Raw genomic sequence first — 19,503 nt, 5'->3', positions numbered from 1 at the left:
GAGGGAGGGAGGGAGGAAGGGAAAAAGAGCATCTCTGAACAAGCTGTACATATTCTGGGATTCAATTGGATGTGATAGCTATAGTTTTCAAAGACTCATAGATGCTAGAAACTAGGGCTTTTTTACAAACAGCCTATTACCAAATAAGTGGCAGAAAGTTTATTTTACACCAATAACCTTTTCTCTGTTTTCCTCATGTCAGAAGCTCGGCCTAATGTGGAAGCTGGTTTACCTTCAACCTATTTCACTATTAAAATACTATACATGACATATACAGCAAATACTAATACATAACTGTTCATGCTCAAAAATATATATTTCTGGAAAAATAACCATTGACAACATTTAGTAGGTAATGTAGCAAACGGAAAACTAATGTGTTTTATGTTTAAACTCAAAGTCTCTTAAAGACTCTGTCCAGAACCTTGCTGCGGGTTGGTAGATATCCACAAAACTACAACATCATGGTCTGTCAATGAAGAATATTTTAACAGGACCATTCTCTGTATAAAACACATTGTCCCATACTGTGTGCCAGTGCCCTACATACAGGTAAACATAGCCTCTTTTGGTAAAAGTTGGATTAATTGTACATTACTCTTTTTTTGCCATTAATTAAAAAGCAACATGAACTTACACTATAATACAGGTCAGAAGAATCTCTAAAAAGTAAAGGCAGATGTCATCCTGAAGTATGTTTTCAAGTGGAAACTTCATTCCAAACATTGCAGTTCAGGAAAAAAGTGAGATCCTTTTATTCTGCTAGATAGTGTTACACTCCTACCTGCAAAAGGTACTGTAACTATTACAGTGAAGCTCCACTAATTGTACTGAGCTTGTAAAAACAGGTCTGTAAATCAACAATGTTTTGGCTGTTGAGTATTTTTCCTGCCTATCCACTACAACTAACTTCACAGAAGCCACTCTGATATACTCATCATATATCTTTCACTGTAGACAATGGTTTTATTCTGCCCACCCTGTAGTAATTTTCTGTTATTCAGCCAGATTCAGACATAATTCAGCACTGGGAGAAAACTCTGTCTAGAGTATCATACCCCTTCAAACAGCCGAGGTGAAGCAAGAAGATAGCAGAGGCAAGTGCAAATGATGACGAAGTGTTTGTGTAATTGAAGGCATGGACATAAAAAATTCAGGTCCTTACCTTATACAATCCAGCTCAGATAGTATTTCAATGCCCAACAAGCAATCTGTTACCACATTGAAACATCCTGGTGTAATGAACTTAGTAACCTGTGAAGTGAGTACAGTCACCTCTCGTGCTTCAGATTTGTTTCTACTTGGCTTTGTTCTATTTTGTAAATTAATAACCAATTTCTGAACAAATCTGATTGTCCTCACAGATTCACCCTGTTTTTCCTGCTTTTTCTTCTGGCTTGATGTTACTGTACCCTGACTGTATTTCTACAAAGCTCAACGTTAGTATAGGTTATTACACAAAACTAAAACAACCGTTTTCCTCTAAGAATCAATACAAAATTTCAGGCTGGCTTTGGAATACTTCCCTTTATCTTGTTAAAGATTTTTGTCTCCAGGTAAGATTATTGCAGTTTTTTTCTACCCAAAAGAAAACTGGTGGCACATTGCTGTTTGAAACCAATATCAAATTTCAAAGTAACAGGTAACAACTTCAGGAGCTGAGAGAAACAATCTTTAGGTCAACTACATGAACCTCCAAAATGATACAGAGCATAAGAGAATACTGCAGGCCAGTTTAACACAAAGATGGCAAACTGCAGGTACAAACATGCATAGAAGAAAGAGGGAAAACTATACAAATCACTTTTCCATAGGAGTTCTGACAGGATAACTGTGCCATCTGTCTGCATTTCTGTGAGAACATATCATACATAAGTACTTACTATCCAGAGAAGTCTTACCTGCTACCAAGGATTGGCTCCCCAGAGGCTCCCAAAGCAGAATAGTCCATGCCATAGAAATTCAGACCTAGAAGTATTTTATTTCTCCATTTTGAATCAGGATCCAGTACTTGAACACAGGCTCGTACCCAGGGAAGAGGGGAATTTGGACCAGGTCTGTCAAGTTAGTAATTATGAAAAAGGTTGTCAGAAATGGTACATATTCATTCTTAGCTTTCTCTTTTTGATTAGTGTAATTGACAAGAGCAAAATATGCTACACAAAAATCAGTGAACGTTAACCTACAATCCTATTAAGTTTAAACGCACCTTTCTTCAGTGGCTTGAAGTACTGATGCACAAAACTTGCTTGCCCCACTCTTGACTTTGTGATTAATTTCTAAGGTGAAGAGATACAAAACTTCTTACAGTGGCTAAGAGAATGTTTCCAGCTAGCACATTTTCGCTGCCACTGGATCTGGCATAATGTCCACAGGATAAATCAAAACTCTGTACAAACTCAGTTGTTTTCCAATACCATCCTCAATGTTTTAGCACAACATAATGGGTCAAAATCCACCATTTACTTACGGAAAAAATGTAAAATCAGTTACCACTAATCAAGACAGGTTTATGTTTGTTTAACCCTTACTTATGGATAAAACCCTCAACAGGCAATTATCTAACAAAAAGCTACGTTAGGAAGAAGGGTAGAGCCTTAATATACAGTGTAATTAAATTGTCATATGTTTAGTATCAGAATATCATGCTCATTCTATTCACATCTCATCAGAGAGGAGAGCAGGCCTTACCACAAACACTCACTAACATGATAAAAGGAAAAGCATATTTTAGTCTTACAAATATCAACATATTCTACTTCCTTCTAATTATTTGCCTCAAAGCCTTTGGGATATCTGTACCATTAAAAATCAATGTGCTAGCACAGTATAGGAATGTTGCTGGAAATTGTGTTCATATTTAAAAGCAAAACAATTGTGAAAACACATATTTATTATTTTGTATTTCACATACTCAAAGCAAATTCAAGCAAAAGAGAATTGAACTATTTTTACTAAATATTTTCTCAGATTAAAAGCACTACATCTCAAAAACTAAGTTTCTTCCAAATACTATAGGTGTGAATTCAAGAATGCTTCCTTCCTCCTTTCAAGTAAAAAAGATTGGCAGCTCTCCAAGTGAGGTCTAAGTGAAAGTGCCAATGAAAGCATAAAGATGTGACTCCACCATAACAGAACCTGTGATTTTAACATGGCACGAAGCACGGTGCAGCTTCGCCACATTGTAAAGATGCAGCCTATAGCACAGTCTTTAAAAATGCATTCAGGGTTCCAGATGGGTTTGTATAATCTGTACAAAAGCCCTTGGCACCTCACCCTCATAGATGTCTGATTTACCTAGAGGAAAGCTAAAGTGGATACATCTATGGTACATTATTCCAGCAAAAGAGTAACAAAAAAAACCCTGTTATAACTTCAGTAAACATTACTGTCTATGTTCTCCCCTAGGCTGCAAGGCTTGAAGATGTAGAGGGAGGTCTGGGGAGAGACAGGAAGGAGGTATATAAATTCTTTTCAGAAGAGATAAAAGCTCCTTTCTGTTAAACCTGTTAAACATTATCAGAATGCTAATATACTACAGGTGATAAAGGTTTTAGTGAGGTTATAAACACAAGAGGATGGTATTTCTAAATCTGCTGATTTACCACAAATATGAACTCTGGACAGCCATGTTGAAGCAAGATATACAGAATCTCCCAGGAATTCCAAAAGCATATCCTTACCCGTACTTGAGAGGTGAAATGAACATGCTTTTGCAGAACAGTAACATAAAGAGCCTCTGTAGAGTTTAAGGACCTCTCAACTACACTGCTGTTCCACAATCACACAGCTAAAAATGTTAAGTTCCTGAAAATGAATATTCATGTGTAGGTTTTTGTGTTAGTTTTCAGTCAGATTAGCTGCCTTCATGAGCAGCTCTATCAGTACAAGGGAGGGAGCAGTGGAAGAACTGAAAAACATATTAAAGCGTGTCCACATTACCAGTGCCGCCAAAAGGCAGTCTGTTGCCTCAGGATGAAACAAATGAGTTGTCAATTGTGCTCTAAAGCTATTTTTTCAACAATGACATGTAGTAGATTATTCATGTACAGAATTGTGCTAAATAACTAAAACCAAAAGAACCTGGCCTAGAAAAGATAAAGTGTTATGGAACTACTAAAAGGATAATTTTTTAGCTTGAGTGAAAAGCCTTTCACAATACTAGGGTGCCAAATATATATTGCTGTTAAAAATGTTCTGAGTTATCGGTTTGTTCAAAAATCACCTATCCTAAATACTAATCCAGAATTTCAGTATCTGATACAGTTAACACACACTATACACTTTACTAAAAAAATGAGCTCATACTGTAGATTTAATAGTGACTTAACTGGGAACCAGTTCCATCAGCAATTTTTTTTGAATTTTAGATAGAGTCTTACCGTTGTGGTGTCGAATAATCGTAAGTCATGAGACTGAAGCTGTCTATTGCAGAGGCCAACTGATAAAATTCTTTCTTTGTGAACATTCCTGGCTGGTTAGTCCTTTTAAAACAAAAACAATGGGAAGAGATACATTACTACAATAACCTGTCTCATTCTCTCCTTCAGGTTTCATACCATTTGATCAGGTAAGAAAAATCTTTCATTCTGAGGTGACAAAAAAAAGACACTTCAGTACCATTCTTATAATAAATGTGTAAGAAAAAAAAATATTTGAAGAATATCCACAGCATACTTACCAAATAAGCATTTCCAGCATGGCTACAGTAGTGAGTAAACAGGCTGTAGACTAATCAAATCGCCTTATGTAGCAATCAAGTGAATTCAAAGCTTTTACAAAATGCTTAATTGTTTGTCCTGGTTTTGATACTTATAAAACTAAGTTATCTGAGCCATACTTAAATAAATGGATGGGTGTAGCTGTTAATACAAAAACATAAACCAAAAGTATTTTTTCTATTAATCTCAAAAAGAACTATAACTTCAGTTTGTACTGTACTTGAGAAATTTAATCTCATCTGTGAAAAACACTTTGGTTTCTTTCCATTCCCTTTCAAGAGAGCCCTAAAAAGCAGAAGGCAAATACAACTGCCTTATTTTAGCAAAAGACTACACAAACCTCTTTTTTTTAGACAAAATCAAGCCCATTTCTTTCTTCCTTTAGAGGGGAAGAAGAAATCCATTCTATGACTTTCTCTAGACAAAAGTCTAGTTACACCTTCTGTGTATCTTTGTAGGAAATATGGAACATAATTCTTACTTTCTACTTTTTTTTTGTTTATTCATCATTTACAATTTCTATCACTGGGTTAATATCTTCCTGAGCTTTGTGGGTGAGGAGGTGTATTTTTGATGGTTTTGGACTCATGGAAACTAACTTCCTTCAGCCATTCAAGTCAGGAATAATGCACACAAGTTGCCTGAAAACACTGAATCTTAACTTAAAAGTACCAGTACACATAGCACAGCAGGGAACATAAGGCAGCCCTAATAACCCTGCAAAGATGGGACTGAACTAAGAAGGAGAAGGTGCTGCCAGGAGAACCATGTTCTCAGCCAGAGGGCTCTGAAGCACACTAAGATGAGACAGACAGGTAGGTAAGCAGCATATTGTCCTAAATAGCCTGGGAGAGCAGGGGTCATTGAGAGGAGAGCGAGAAGGAAGGGAAGGGGAGGGGAGGGGAAGGGGAAAGGGAGCAAATGTCATTCAGTTTCCTCAACATTCTGCTCAAATGCACTAGTGCTCATAAGTGATTCTTATTTCCTTGTTCAACATAGTTAAGTCTGAAACTTATTAAATACTAGCAAACCCCCCCAACTATTCAGGTTTGGAAATGTCCATCTAATCTTGGCAAAATCTGCATCTATATGGACTGTAAAAGTTGCTCCATGGGGAGAAATTCACCACAGAGGTGAAATTCATGGCACTTTAAATGCAGTAAAAACACCTCCGATACTGTATATACAACAAATCCTTAATTTCAGCTGAGGTCTCAATATAATGTTGGTCATGATGTGTATTGGACATTATCCCAGGTGCTTGTGCTGGCTGACAACAGACTCAATATATTGAGTCAGCAGTGTGTGACCCGGCAAACAAGAAAGTAAAGCGCATCCTGGGTGCATCAAACACAGTGTAACCAGCCAGGCATAAGAGGTGATTATCCCGTGTGTTTACCCTTGGTGTGGCCTCATCTTGAGTACAGTGCAGTTCTGGGCCCCACAATTGAAGAAAGTATGTGAAGGTCCTTGAATGTGTCCAGAGGACAACAAACTGGTGATGAAAGGGCTGGAAGGAATGTCCTATGAAGAGTGGTTAAGGACTTCAGATTTGTCTATTTTGAACAAAAGGAGGCTGAGGAGGGACCTCATTGCTCTCTACAGCTTCCTGAGGAGGGCATGTGGAAAGGGAGGTGCTGATCTCTTCTCCCTGGGATCCAGTGACAGAATGCATGGGAATGGTTCAAAACTGTGTTTACACTTGACACTACCACACAGGTAGTGGTGTGTCTCTGGACCACTCTCTGGAAGTTTGGTATTGTGAATCTGTATTGAAAACACTGGAACAGGCTTCCTAGAGAGTTGGTCAATGACCCAAGTCTGTGTTTAAGAGGCATTTGGAAAATGCCCTTAATAGTACGCTTTTACTTTTGGTCAGCTGTGAATTGATCAGGCAGTTGGCCTAGATGATTGTTGTAGGTCCCTTTCAATGGAAAATATTCTGTTCTATTTTTATTGCCCCTTTATAGAGAATCATTGATTTATTGACAGAAAAAATACTCTACTTGTTGAGCACAATATTTAAGACAAATATTTCTAAGAGGTGACACACTGCTTTTCTTGTACAGAGAACAGCTGCCCATGAGACACATCAAAACTTTTGCTTTAGACCAGCTCATCACCTTGAGAGGTGGTAAAGCTTCCACCACACACTTTTAAGAGATGCATTTTCTTGGATAAAATACTGACTTTCCTGCTGAAACCTTGTTTACATAGCCCAGTATTAATTTCTTCCCATTCTTAGCTATGTCACTTTTGACTTGACTTCTTAACTTTTGACTTCACTTTGTTGAGAGATTCATCATTTTCACTTGCAGGTTCCTGACCCAAATTTCTGCTAGACAACACAGCAAGAGAAGAACAACTATTACTCTGAGAGCATAAGTCTTATTTGCACATATTCCCAACAATCTGTCAGTATTTTCCAATGGCACACTACTATCTATATATACGTATATATAAACTATTATGGGGACAACATCAAAGACTTAGAAGAAATCCCTTGTTTTCCCTGGTATTTCCGTATACACAGCTTAGAATTTCACAGTCCCTTTTTACCATTGTATTCTTTCACGTCTAAAATAAGTGCAGCGGAGTTTGTTTCATAGCCTAGAATGTCTGTTACCTGAATCTTCCAAATAGCATATGGTTATATGTATCAAAATTCCCATTAGTGCTTTACTGATAAGTATTTCTATAAGGTTTTGACTTTGTAGTCTTTCGTATTGAAACACTAGAAAAAATACTTCATGCATGCAAGCCACTTTCATTTACTTTCAAATGAATCTATATTCTCAATTATTTCTTGTGTCACTATGATTACTCTCAAAATGAAATAAGATAAGAAATAAAAAAAGGTCTTGTAACTGACTACTATTCCCTGCAAGTTCGAACTGCATTCTTATTCGGTTACGTCCCCTTCTCCCTCCCTTACAAAAGAGAAGTTTTCTGTATCCTCACATCTTTGAATAGTCCTTCATAATGAAAAGCTGACTGATTTCCTGTCTCCTGTACATATCTATTGCAGAAGTCATCTTCTCAGTAATGACTTAATTTTCTCGTTGTGCATAATTATGTTTTCTCTGTAAAGCAACTGTTTGCAGATCTTCCCTTCTCCCATCTTTCTTCACCATCATTTATTATTGGTTTTCATAGCTCCTTGCAATTAGCTGCACTGAAGTATAATGCTACTGCATTTTTATGAACACAGACCAATGAATTCAGTTAATGCACAATCACTGAATAAAAATTCATTGTTTCTTCCTGTACCCAGTCTGTTCCACAGCAAATATGAAAAAGAGCTGAAATCTCTACTCTATGCATCCACAATTACAGACACTGATAATGAAGCAGTCAAATGCATAAACAAGTTAAATCTGATACCATTTTCTTTTCAGGAAAAATCCTCTTGGTAGTATTGTAACTACCTTATGTCTTTTTAGGTTTTCCAAAACTCTTTAAGGATGACAGCTACTGAAGTAATTCTCCACTATCAGTATTTAGAAAACAGCTCTAAGTAGATCCTGGTTTCTGTGGGTGTTTTGCAACTCGATTCTCTGGTGTCTTATAGATATTCCATTTACAACACCCTCTCACTGCCAGGTCTTGGGAAAAAAGGTGGGTCACCTTCATCCATCCAGCTGCCTATTTTCATGAAGTGGTAGACACCTGACCAGTAAAACTCTATATCTATGTCAATTTTGTTTGAAACTGGTCAAATACTAAAAAGCTTTCATTGAGAGATGAAGAACAGAAGAGATAAAGCTTACAGACACCTTGTTTCCTCAGAAATCATGCTAAAAATAGGATTAAGGTCTGTCTGCAGTAGTATTGGATAAAGCAGGCAAGTCAACAACTGGACCTTGACACAATACTGCTATTCAAAGATATGAAAAACAGTGATAGATTTAATTCTTGCTGTCAAAAAAGAACATGACCATACTGAATAACCAATAAACAGAGATTCTCAGACAGATGAAAACATCTTTAATACGTAGTGGGGGCTGAATTCCATGCAGTTAATACGAGATTTTAAAAAGAACAGCATGATCTCCTCTTTTCCTCAGTGAGCATATCCTCACAGACAATGTATTAAGGCTTTTACAGAGATGGATGCGACTCATTAAGCATTTTGTAAAATGCACATGCTTGTTACTCAAACACATTTACAAGCATTTGTAACACAGCATTCTTTTTCTCTATTTCCTTTCTAAGGACAGAACGTTGCAAGAGCTAAAGAACTGCATACAATGATATAATCCAAATCTCTGTTAAACTGGAGCTTCACCACAGTATCTGATTTTGTAGCCTACAAATCCAGATCAATACGACAAATCAGGGACTGTACACTGCAAAATCAAAAGTGTTAGTCCATTGAACCATAGTGCTGAGGTGAGTTTGTTGCAGGAGAAACAAATAACAAATTCCAAATTAGTATTACATATATCTATTTATTTTTACAATCTGTACGGAAGTCCCATTCCTTGTAAAACAGAAATAAAAATTAAACTGAAAGGTAACTCCATAAAACCAGTGCAATCACCACTGCTCACATACATTATTCCAGTTGTGGCTTTTCATCTGGTTCTACTCTTAGAACACTCTCTCAATTTCATACATCATCCCAAGAGTTAAAAATTCTGAAAGAATGAGCAAACGAAAATAAAAGGGGGATTTTAATGGAAATATAACAATTTAGCAGTTAATTTCTAATGAGTTAGAACAGTCTGAATATCCCAAGATAATTACTTTAGCAAGCCTGGACTAGGCATTAGGGAGAAACTTCTAATGGTGCAGATACTCTGGAAGTAGCAACACTCATTCATTGGTAGATTTTAAGAGCTTGTCAGATAAATTTCTATCAAAAGTCACCAAGTTATAGTTTATTTTGCCTTAGAATAATGCACCTTCCAATACTACTGTCTACTACTCAGATCAGTAGCTTAAATTCAGAAAAAAAATCCTGCAAACCTACTCACACACTGTCTCTGGCTGCTGCACTGATTTCATTATAAGGATTGTAAAATTCAGGTGCCTTCAAAGAGCATGAGGGCTATCTGTCAGTTGTCCACAGAAAAGATCACAATTTAAAATAAAAAAAAAATTTCTACCAAGTGCACCCTAAAAACACAAACATGTCTGATTTTATTAGCATTACTACACTAAGGGACTGTAAACGGTAACAGATTGACGAGTAAAAACTTGCTGTATTTTCATCAGGAAACAAAACTGTGCCTATGTACCAAATGAAATTTTTGCAGAGCATCGAGGGCTGGCACTCTTCCTTAATATGCATATCCCATCCCAGCTGTTGTCTTTGCAGTACTTCCTCTTCAAACAGAGAGAAACACGGGATCTGTTCCTGTCATGGAGTAGCCTACACTGTTTTCATGAAGCCAAACTAATTGCCTGTGGCCCATCTGGTTCAAACCAGTAACAGAAGTCAAGAAGGAGAATTATGCCAACAATTATATGTCCTGAAAAGAAAGTATGAAATCCCAATAGACAATGAGGGACAAATAAGCCTGAAAACTGCATCTTCAGAGCTGAGGCATACTGACAGGCCAGTCTGCATAACTTACATTGTATTTTTCAAGTAACTTACGAATTTGCACATGAAACTCTTACACCAGCATCAGAAATTCATCTGTTTGGCAAAAAGAGACAATCTGAAAATACCAAAGAAGAAAAAATGTCTTTTGTCATTCCATATACCATTTCCATTTTTGGAGAGGTTAACTGCTCTCCTCTAATGCTGTTTCTGTTGGGTTGTTTCAGCCTCTTCAGAGGAGTCATGCAAGCAAGACCATGCATAAAAGAACATCCACTGTGTCACCATTTGGTTCTCCTAATTTCCAAATTATTCTAGTACCCTTCATGCCAGGGCTTCATGCCTAGGCAAGTCATGCTCCAATAGCAGAACATCATGCAAAACAAACTTGTACTCTGGAGCGTATGAGCCTAATTTAAAAACTCTAACACACCAAATGTAGGTTTAATTACTCCTTGCAAAGATTAACATGCTCTTTTTGGTTTGGTTTTTTTTTTTTTTGTAAAGTTTTCCAACTTCATCCTGAAACTTATGTAGTAATTGCTCTATAGCAGCTGCCTCAGAATCGGTAGAGCTACAAATGCCAGACATGGCGAGGAACACCTTTAACTCTTTCTTCTCTTTGGCTGCCACTAGTTGACCTACAGATTATTTTAATGATTCTCCCTAGTGGAAGTTCAAAAACTAATGTGTACACCTGTTTCAGCACACATCAGTGCAGTCAGACCTTGGGTGCATTAGTTTTATATAGTCAGGCATAGGCTTTGAAAAGCCACTTCTAAGAATAGATTTGTTCCTCCCAAGTCGTCTCTGAATCTACGCAAAATTCATTGAACCTATCAGGGCTGCAGTCAGAGACATGCATTACTGAACTGGCAGCCCCAAAAACAGTAGCAAAAACAGGGAAGTCATTGGCAAGGGGAACAGATGTAGTTTAGAGTCGTTAACAAGCATCCATACTGACTGTAGCTAACAGAATTCAGCTAAAAAGAAATATCACTGACAGACCTATGCTTTAAACCTTTATACAGGGAAGAAACAAAATCCATGAGCCCAACAGCATGACCCTGAGTATGATTCAATAATATTACTATCGTTTGGAGAGGTTATTAAACTTTCTCCAGTAATTGTTACTCAGAAGTAGACAGCAGTCAATTCCTACCCAGTTTTCTGCTCTCCTCAATACAAACTCCCATCTCAAGCCGTATCTTTGTGATTCAAGCCACTCACATTTTTTACAGTTATCTAATACACAATAAAAACAATTATGCCAGTCTGCTAGCCTAGGCAGCCCACTTAAGAGTTAATTTCTACACCTTCTTGAGCGCTAAATTTTACACACAGAGCCCAATTTCAAAATCTCTTGATATGTAACTGTACTCTCCATATTCCTGACAGTGCCTTTTTTTAGGATACTCACATGAAGATTGACAGCTACCTGAAAAATGAAAGGCAGTGTGTTATTATCAACTAGGCACAACAAACAGGAAACTCTGCATAGTTATAGTTTCCAGATTTTCCTTCCCAAGTCCCTTCTTCTGTATATTGCTTGCCCAAAGAGATCGTCTTCCAGCATCAAATTCCTTTATTAGCAACGGCAAGCATGGGATACCGTACTTGGTGTGTAGACTAGATAACTCTATAATGAATACAGACTGATCATCTTTAGAATTGCTTGCTTCTATGTGACTTCATTTGTCAAAATGAAAGGAAAAGAAAGATAATCAAAAGTTTAGAAAGAACAAAAAAGTGCAGCGATAATATTGATTCCAACAAAATAAGATTATTATAGTCAGCTTTCTTACCAACATTTTAACCTTTTATAACATTAAGTGTAGGCATTGGTAAAATTGAATCCTACTTAATAAACACAAAGTTGTTTTTCTAATATGCTGTTATTTGATCTGTTATCTGATAATTTAAAACTCCACCTGTAACAAACAACAGGCCTCCTATTGTTTTGATCTCTGGCATTATTTACTTACCAAAATTTCAAAGCTTTACCTTCTGGATTGCATAGCCCTGCCTGAGAATAACGTTAAAAGTAAGTGAGGGTTCCCACTTCACTACAAAACAGAAACATATCAGAAACTGTTTATAATTTAATACAATTTGTTTACATCATCATAAAAATTACCCTGTTGTTTACTTGTGTATTATGCATGAGAATTACTGCTTGCTTGAATTGCTTCTAAGGAAAACAGTGCATAGGTACTGGAATAGTGAACCCACAAATATATCAATCTGCATACACAAAGTTATGGCAAGGCAATTGAATCTGCAATAACTTCTCAAGATGATAGACTCCTGGTGAAAAACACAGATCACCTTAATAGTTACAAGTATACATTCATAGTCAACTTCTAAGAGACTAAAATACCTGTTTCCTTTATCACATATGCAAAACACTAGTCAATCGTGGCATCCATTGAGCTGGGAAACTGTGAGGTCAACAAGCAATTTCCCATCAAGTATTCTTCATACTTTTCAGCTAAATATATATGTATATTTATAGAAAAGGAGAAAAAGAACATGAAAACACAAAGGAGAAGGAGGGACAAGTTGTCTGCCCTGCTGTCAATCTTTCCCAAGCAGCAGGGTAGAAAAACAAAGCTGATATCCACTACTGGACAGCAGTAATGAAGGCTGCATAGATTACGGTAATTTTAATTCCACAGCAGCTCTGGAAAGAAAGAACTGAAGTCTTTCACATTTGCAATGTTTTTGCAGCAAGAAAAAAAGAATAAACCGAGTAGCTAAAATCTTAATTTTGGAGAACTGGGAGTTCAGAGGTAGAAAATACTGACAGTGCGTACCTAGAGAAGCTTGAACTAACAGGGAGAGAGGCTGTAGGTTATTTTATTTATTTATTTATTTATTTTTACTCTTATATAGGCAAATATGAACATCCAAAGTTAGGAATGCTTGCTGTATTTTGAATGAGCAGCATACATTATGTTCAAATATTTGAAGAGAGAAAAGTGGTTTGGGTTCCTGTGGCTTTCAAGTGAAAGCTGCTGAACCACTGCTGTGCATCTCAAGAAGCCAATAAAGACAGACAAATTTGATATGGATTATTTGCCAAGACTGCAGTAGCTTCAATATGCTCTTTTCAAAGCCTAGAATCTAAAAAACTGAAAAACAAAAGACATGCTCAACTACAGATTCACCTGCATATGTTTCACAGGCAAGTAACAAGCTGTGAGCAAGACTGCCACACAGCAAAGGAGTATTTTTCAAACTCTCTAAAGAAGAAACAGGTATTAAAACAGCATTACAGTGGGGTCAGCTGAAGAACCTGAATATCAAAACTTCTGTTTTGCAGAGTGTTTTGACTTTGACTGGCCTGCTTTTCAGCCATCTCTGGTTCCAGCTGCTTAACAAAGAGATTTTCATTAATTCAGTTGTCTGGCTTTCTTTTAGAGAGTAAACGCATACTGTTTACCGTTTTTTTCTTGTATTTAACTTAAAGAGATTATCCTAACTTTAGAATAACAAAGGTAGTAACAACTTGAACTTTTTTAACAAGTACATTTTTAAAAAGATAAATCACTTCAAAATGCTGGGGGGTGTCCATTCCCCAAATCCACTGTACATAACTTGCTGACAGCATACAGAACAAATCTAGGATTCCCCCCAATATGAAGGTGGATCTTGATCCATAAAACTTATAGTAAGGTTTAAGAGACAGCTGATTCTTACAAGAAATGAAAAACACAAGGAAACATCCACCTATTCTGAACAGTCAACTAGTGGTCTAAAAGAACAAAACCCCATTACATAAATATCTCATCATAAACAGCAAAGACACTAGAAAAAGTTTCTCAATTTGTCCAGAAAATTTTCTCTTCACTTTTTACTCCATCAGAAGAACTGTTTTTTAAAAAAAATATCTTGTGTTCCTGGAAATGCCATTTATTTTTTCCCATAGAAATAATGAGCATACTCCAACCTTTACAAGCCCACATACAGTGCTGGAGGATTTCAGCTATTTTTCTTTTAGAGAAGACTAAATATTTGTCCAGATTACTAATAATTCTGCCTAAATGGGATACACTAAATATGAACCTGTGCTAACCGCCTCTTGTTTTCCCCAGGAATCTCCTAGAAGAAGCTAGGTTAATTCCATATATTTACATCTCACCATAGCAGACCTTACTGTTCAATGAATGACAAATGCCGTTTCAAAGCTACCATACAAGACAGACACCTTTTCGTTACAAACATACACATATTTAGAATCAGTATTGACTACCCTCTGCCCCTACTACTATAAAACTAAAGCAAAACAAGTATAAAACATACCTCCTGACCTTGTTCAGGAATATCAACAGATCCAGCTCCTAAAACAATGACTGCTATCATGAAGATTTTCAAAATAGTACTAAACAACATTTGAGCATAAAATGCATTCTCTTTAATGGCTTAAATCAAAAGCACTTTGAGGCTGAAAAGAGGAAAATTACTGAATCACAGTAAAACACTGTCAAGGTTTCATAATCTCCCTACTCTAAAAACAGTGATATAGTAATGTCTCTTAAGATATTTCCAGTTTTTCTTGAAGTTCCTTGTCTCATAATGCATACGTAAAACAACAGTATCTTCTGCCAGCAACTTCTCACTGCTTTTTGACAAGTGTCAAATCTCAGCATAACCCAAGTCTTAAGACTTCAGACTGTCTGAAATGCAAAAAGTGCTATTATTTGCAACTGTTTGGGGTTTTTTTTGGTTTGTGTTTTTTCGGTTTGGTTTGGTTTTTTGTTTGTTTGGTTTTTTGTTTGTTTGGGTTTTTTGTTTGTTTGGGTTTGTTTTTCTGATCAAACAAGAGATCAGCCACAGTAAGAAGCAGCAGTTAAAAATAATGGTTTGGATATAACTGCACTTAGCTCAGAATGGATGGGAAGAAGAAACACACTTTGAGGTGCTGTGCTTCACATACAGATGTGTTGCAAACTTTTCAGAGCAAGTAGAAAACAGTCAGCACAGTATTTGACAGAAAATGTTTTGCCATAGACATGTTTTGTCAATTTTAGACAACTCATGAAAATCCACATAAAGTTATAAATTTAATAGTATGGGCCTCTTTGGTGTTTTAGACATTATTTTGGAAATGTTTACCTGTCATTTTAATTCACTGAGGCTGAAAGCAAGCATAGAAAGTCTCAATTTGAGAAAGCAATTTCAAAACCTGAATAGGTATCTTCAGCACTCTCCATTCTTTTGCTGTGTCTGCCCCACCCACTCCTTTTCAAACACAACTAGAAGAAAAACTTACCTTGGTTTCTACCTTACCTAAAATTTTAGTAGGAAGACCTAACAAACAAAGTCTTCAAAAGTATCTATTAAAAAAAGAATAAGGCTCTCTTGAGTCTTAAGTATAACCCCTGCACAAGGAACTGCCCACGGCTCTTCGCAAGAAACGGGGTGAAGGTATATTTGTGAATGTTTGCTTTGTTCCTGGGACCGAGGAAGGAAGTTTCACATCAAAGCATACTTTGTCTTCTTTCGCCCACTGGCTTAGTTCCGCTTCCTTGCACTCTTCTGCTGAACAGACATTTATGAAGCATTCATTATGCCACCAAACGAACGGACAAAGGCGCTGCTTTCCTTCTTCTCCTCATACAGCTCTGCATCACCTGCTACCTAGATGTGCATCATCAAGTCAAAAATGTACATGAAGACTGCAAAATTTTGCTTGGTGTTTCTACAGTGTTTTGCCATCTGGCATTCTTTTTCTAGCATTCGATTTAAGAATTCTTCACCATGAACTAAGAGTATTTTTATCTGTTTCTTCCAAGCTGATGTAAAGAGCAATGTATCACCGTCACTTATACAGCCCCTCTTGACACATTTGAAGACTTATTATGTCTCCTGACACTTTTTTCCTCTTTTTAATATACTAAACACAGTTTTTCAAACTTTCCTCAAAGGAGACATTATCAACCCTTCTAGCCATTTTTCTTGCTTTCCTCTTAATGCTCTCATTTTTCCACATCATCCTATAAATATAGTACCCCAGACTCAGTTTTCATGAGACCTGCCTAGTGCTGAAAGCAGAATAATTATCTTTCGACACCCTGAAAGCTCCCCGCCAAGCATCTCCAAACAAAGTGTCCCTTTCTCTACATCTCGCAGAACCATTGCCTCACATTTTGAAATTATCTGATCCTCTTCCAACACAGGTCTCTCCAGAAAGTTCCCGTGAATTTCCATGTTTTACTTCCCCTCCTTAGAATTGTATTTTATATCCATCTTTGCCTAATATCATGACATTAATCCCAGGTAAATATAATGTTTCTGGAATATATTCAAGATGTGATCACCTCCTGTTAAATGTTTACTTACCAGTCTGGTATCTTCCACACACTTAAAAATAAGCCACCAGAGCTACACTTTTAGGAATATGCTTTCGCTCACTTTCATATGAGATACACTGCCCTACCACAAAGGTCCAGCAGCCTCTGCAGAGGACCAGCGAAGATCAATTTTTATACTGCATATACAACAGGCCTAATGTGTCCAGAATATACTAGACTTGCTAGGCATGTGCCACACAGTTTATATGGGTCATTCTATACAATCTGTTCTATACCATGTGGACACAAATTTCTTCCTGGAAAATCTACAGACCACGGCTTAAAATAGATGGTTCAGGGAACCATAAATTAAGGAAGATGTAGATTTATAAAGAATCCAGAGAAGGATGATCCAAGGTCTAGAAAACATGACCCATACTAAAACACTAACAGACTTTAATTTAGTTATTCCATACAAGGTTTGCTGACGGGTCCCACCTGGGAGGTCATCCCAGTCTGACAGTCACACATCTGCAGAGTGGACTATTTTAAGCTGGTATTTACATCAAATTCCTACAGAGATCTTTTGTTTTGCAGATGAGGAACCATACTTCATATTTCCACTAATGCTTCTCAGTCCTTCTGCAGATGTGAATCTGTGAAGTTCAGTTCCCCTTTCATCAGAGACAAACATGCTTGGTTTTAATTTAAATACTACTTTCATAGAACCATCTTTGTTGGAAGAGACCCTCAAGATCATAGTGTCCAACCATGGAGTCCTAACTCTAGCACTAAACCATGTCGCTAAGAACCTCCAGGGATGGTAACTCAACCACTTCTCTGGGCAGCCTGTTCCAGTGCTTCACAACCCTTTCCATGAATGATTTTTCTTAATATCCAACTTAAACCTCACTTGGAACAACTTGAGGCCATTTCCTCTCATCCTATCACTTGCTACTTGGGAGAACAGACCAACACCCTCCATGCTACAACCTCCTTTCAGGTAGTTGTAGACAGCAATAAGGTCTCCCCTCAGCCTCCTTTTCTCCAGGCTAAACAGCCCCAGATCCCTCAACCACTCCAGCCAAAACGATTCTATGATTGTAACATCAACATCCCTTCCCTTATGCACTAAGCAGGTCACCTTGTCACAGAAGGAGATCAGGTTGGTCAAACAGGATTTGTCTCTCATAAACCCCTGCTGATGGGGCCCATTTGCCTGGTTGTCCTGTACATGCCACATGATGACAATGAGGATGATCTGCTCCATGACCCTCCCTGGCACCAAGGTCAGACTGACAGGCCTGTAATTCTCCAAATACTCCTTCCAGCCCTTCTTATAGATGAGTATCATATATGCTAACCTCCAGTCAACTGGGACCTCCCCCGTTAGCTAGGACTGCTGATAAATAATGCAAAAGTGGCTTGGTGAGCAACTCCACCAGCTCCCTCAGCACCCTTGGGTGTATCCCATCTGGCTCCATAGACTTGTGAGTGTCCAAGTGGTGCCTTCTGTTTCCCTTAGGAAGGCATCACCTATGACAATGATCCATTTTTTTTTTTTCTTTATGAAAGTGGTTTTGATGCAGGGTGTAGGTCAACTTAACCTTGGGAACTCTTCCAACCTAGATTAACCTTCGTCCTCGTCACTGTTTGGTTCCATTTGCAGAGTCTCATACCTATTACGCAAGAGCACATGGGAAGGTGGGATAGTCACAGAAGAGATGCGCCTGCTGCACTGGGCAGGAACTTGTCACCACTGCCCTCTATCCCTTCAGTCACCACATTCAGCAAAGCGGAGAGAGGACAGGGAGTCCTCCATGTCATGTGCCCTGTCTGCCTGACAGGCCTGTCCCAGGGAAGGTAGGGTGGAATTTCAATAATCTGTCTCTCTCTCGGACACTCCTCAACCTACTCAATCTCCTCTCAGAGCTCTATCACTAAGCAGAGGGAGTTTCTCTACCTAGGTGCATCTCCCACAGGTGTGCTCACTGCTGCCATCCTGTACTGGCATACAAGTAGGGCACACCCTGCAGCCTGACACCTGGGTGGCAGCATGTTCCCACCAGAGCTCTGTCTGGAAAGCTGTGTCCATTGTGGTGGATGCAGAGTTTACAGAGGCCATGGCTTTCTGCTTTCTGGATACCATTTTTCCCTGGTCAAGATGGCAGAACTACAGTGCCCTTCTTACATGCCCTTCTGTGCAAACCACCCTGTTTGCCCACCCTGATCACTAACAATTCCCCATGGGCTGCTTCTCTAAGTCAGGGGGTTGAGGAGTCAAACCCCAGCCACCATTGCTCCTGACCCCACCAAGGTGTTATCAGCCTCTGAGCCACCAGGAGCCTGCAGCACATGCCAATTTCAGCTCCCCCTAAAGCTTCCCCCAGTCTGGGAAACTCCCCTGTGCACCTCACTAGAGGTGCATATCCTAAGCATCAAAATGCAAGTAAAAAGCAGTGCTATACTATGAAGTGACACAGCCAATGCCATTTTTTATTGCTACTTTGCGTAGAGAATTATACTTCAGGGGACAATAAAAGTGCAAGAAAAGTGACCACTAACAACTTGTCTGTAAATACGCAGTTATTTAACACTGGGTTTAGCAAAACTAACAGCTTTTAATGACTCAGTGTATATCAAGCTGATCCTTAACACAGTTACACCATATGTCTAATGTCTGTAATAAGCTACAAATGCCAGAAAGGCCATGGTTATGCAACTACGATTAGATTCAGAATCCCAGTGAAGACAACATCCTATTTGCAGCTCCTCAGAGCTTTTTGTCCACCTTTGCTCCTTCTCAGGACATCAGGAAACAGGTGTATTAACCAGCCAGTCCCTGTAATCTTCAGACTTAAGAGAACAGGTGCAACCAAATTTCAAGTCCCATTTGGCTTTTTTTTTTTTTAACAGCACATTTAGGCATCAAGGT

At 38.1% G+C, this 19,503-nt stretch overlaps 1 protein-coding gene across 6 annotated transcripts in view; it reads right to left on the bottom strand.

The window, feature by feature from the left end:
* Positions 1-19,503, bottom strand: part of CHID1 (chitinase domain containing 1) — a 132,634-nt gene that overhangs the window by 85,517 nt on the left and 27,614 nt on the right. For 4 of the 6 annotated variants that reach the window (XR_010651445.2, XM_065839647.2, XM_065839651.2 and 1 more), the window contains exons 9-10: positions 4,383-4,484; positions 1,902-2,057 (exon numbers count right to left, since the gene is read on the bottom strand). The exons of 1 other annotated variant lie outside the window; for it this stretch is intronic. Coding sequence is in view for 4 of the 5 variants with exons in the window: in XM_065839647.2 (XP_065695719.1) it covers positions 1,902-2,057; positions 4,383-4,484 (258 nt within the window). In the remaining variant the exon portion in view is untranslated. The remainder of the gene's footprint in view (positions 1-1,901; positions 2,058-4,382; positions 4,485-19,503) is intronic. One more of the 6 variants, XM_071809019.1, reaches the window with a different exon arrangement.

This window comes from Patagioenas fasciata, chromosome 5 (assembly GCF_037038585.1).
Source record: "Patagioenas fasciata isolate bPatFas1 chromosome 5, bPatFas1.hap1, whole genome shotgun sequence".
In the NCBI taxonomy this organism is placed as follows: domain Eukaryota; kingdom Metazoa; phylum Chordata; class Aves; order Columbiformes; family Columbidae; genus Patagioenas; species Patagioenas fasciata.
The sequence above is the reverse complement of the archived record's forward strand: the minus strand, read 5'-3'. Positions and strand labels throughout refer to the sequence as shown.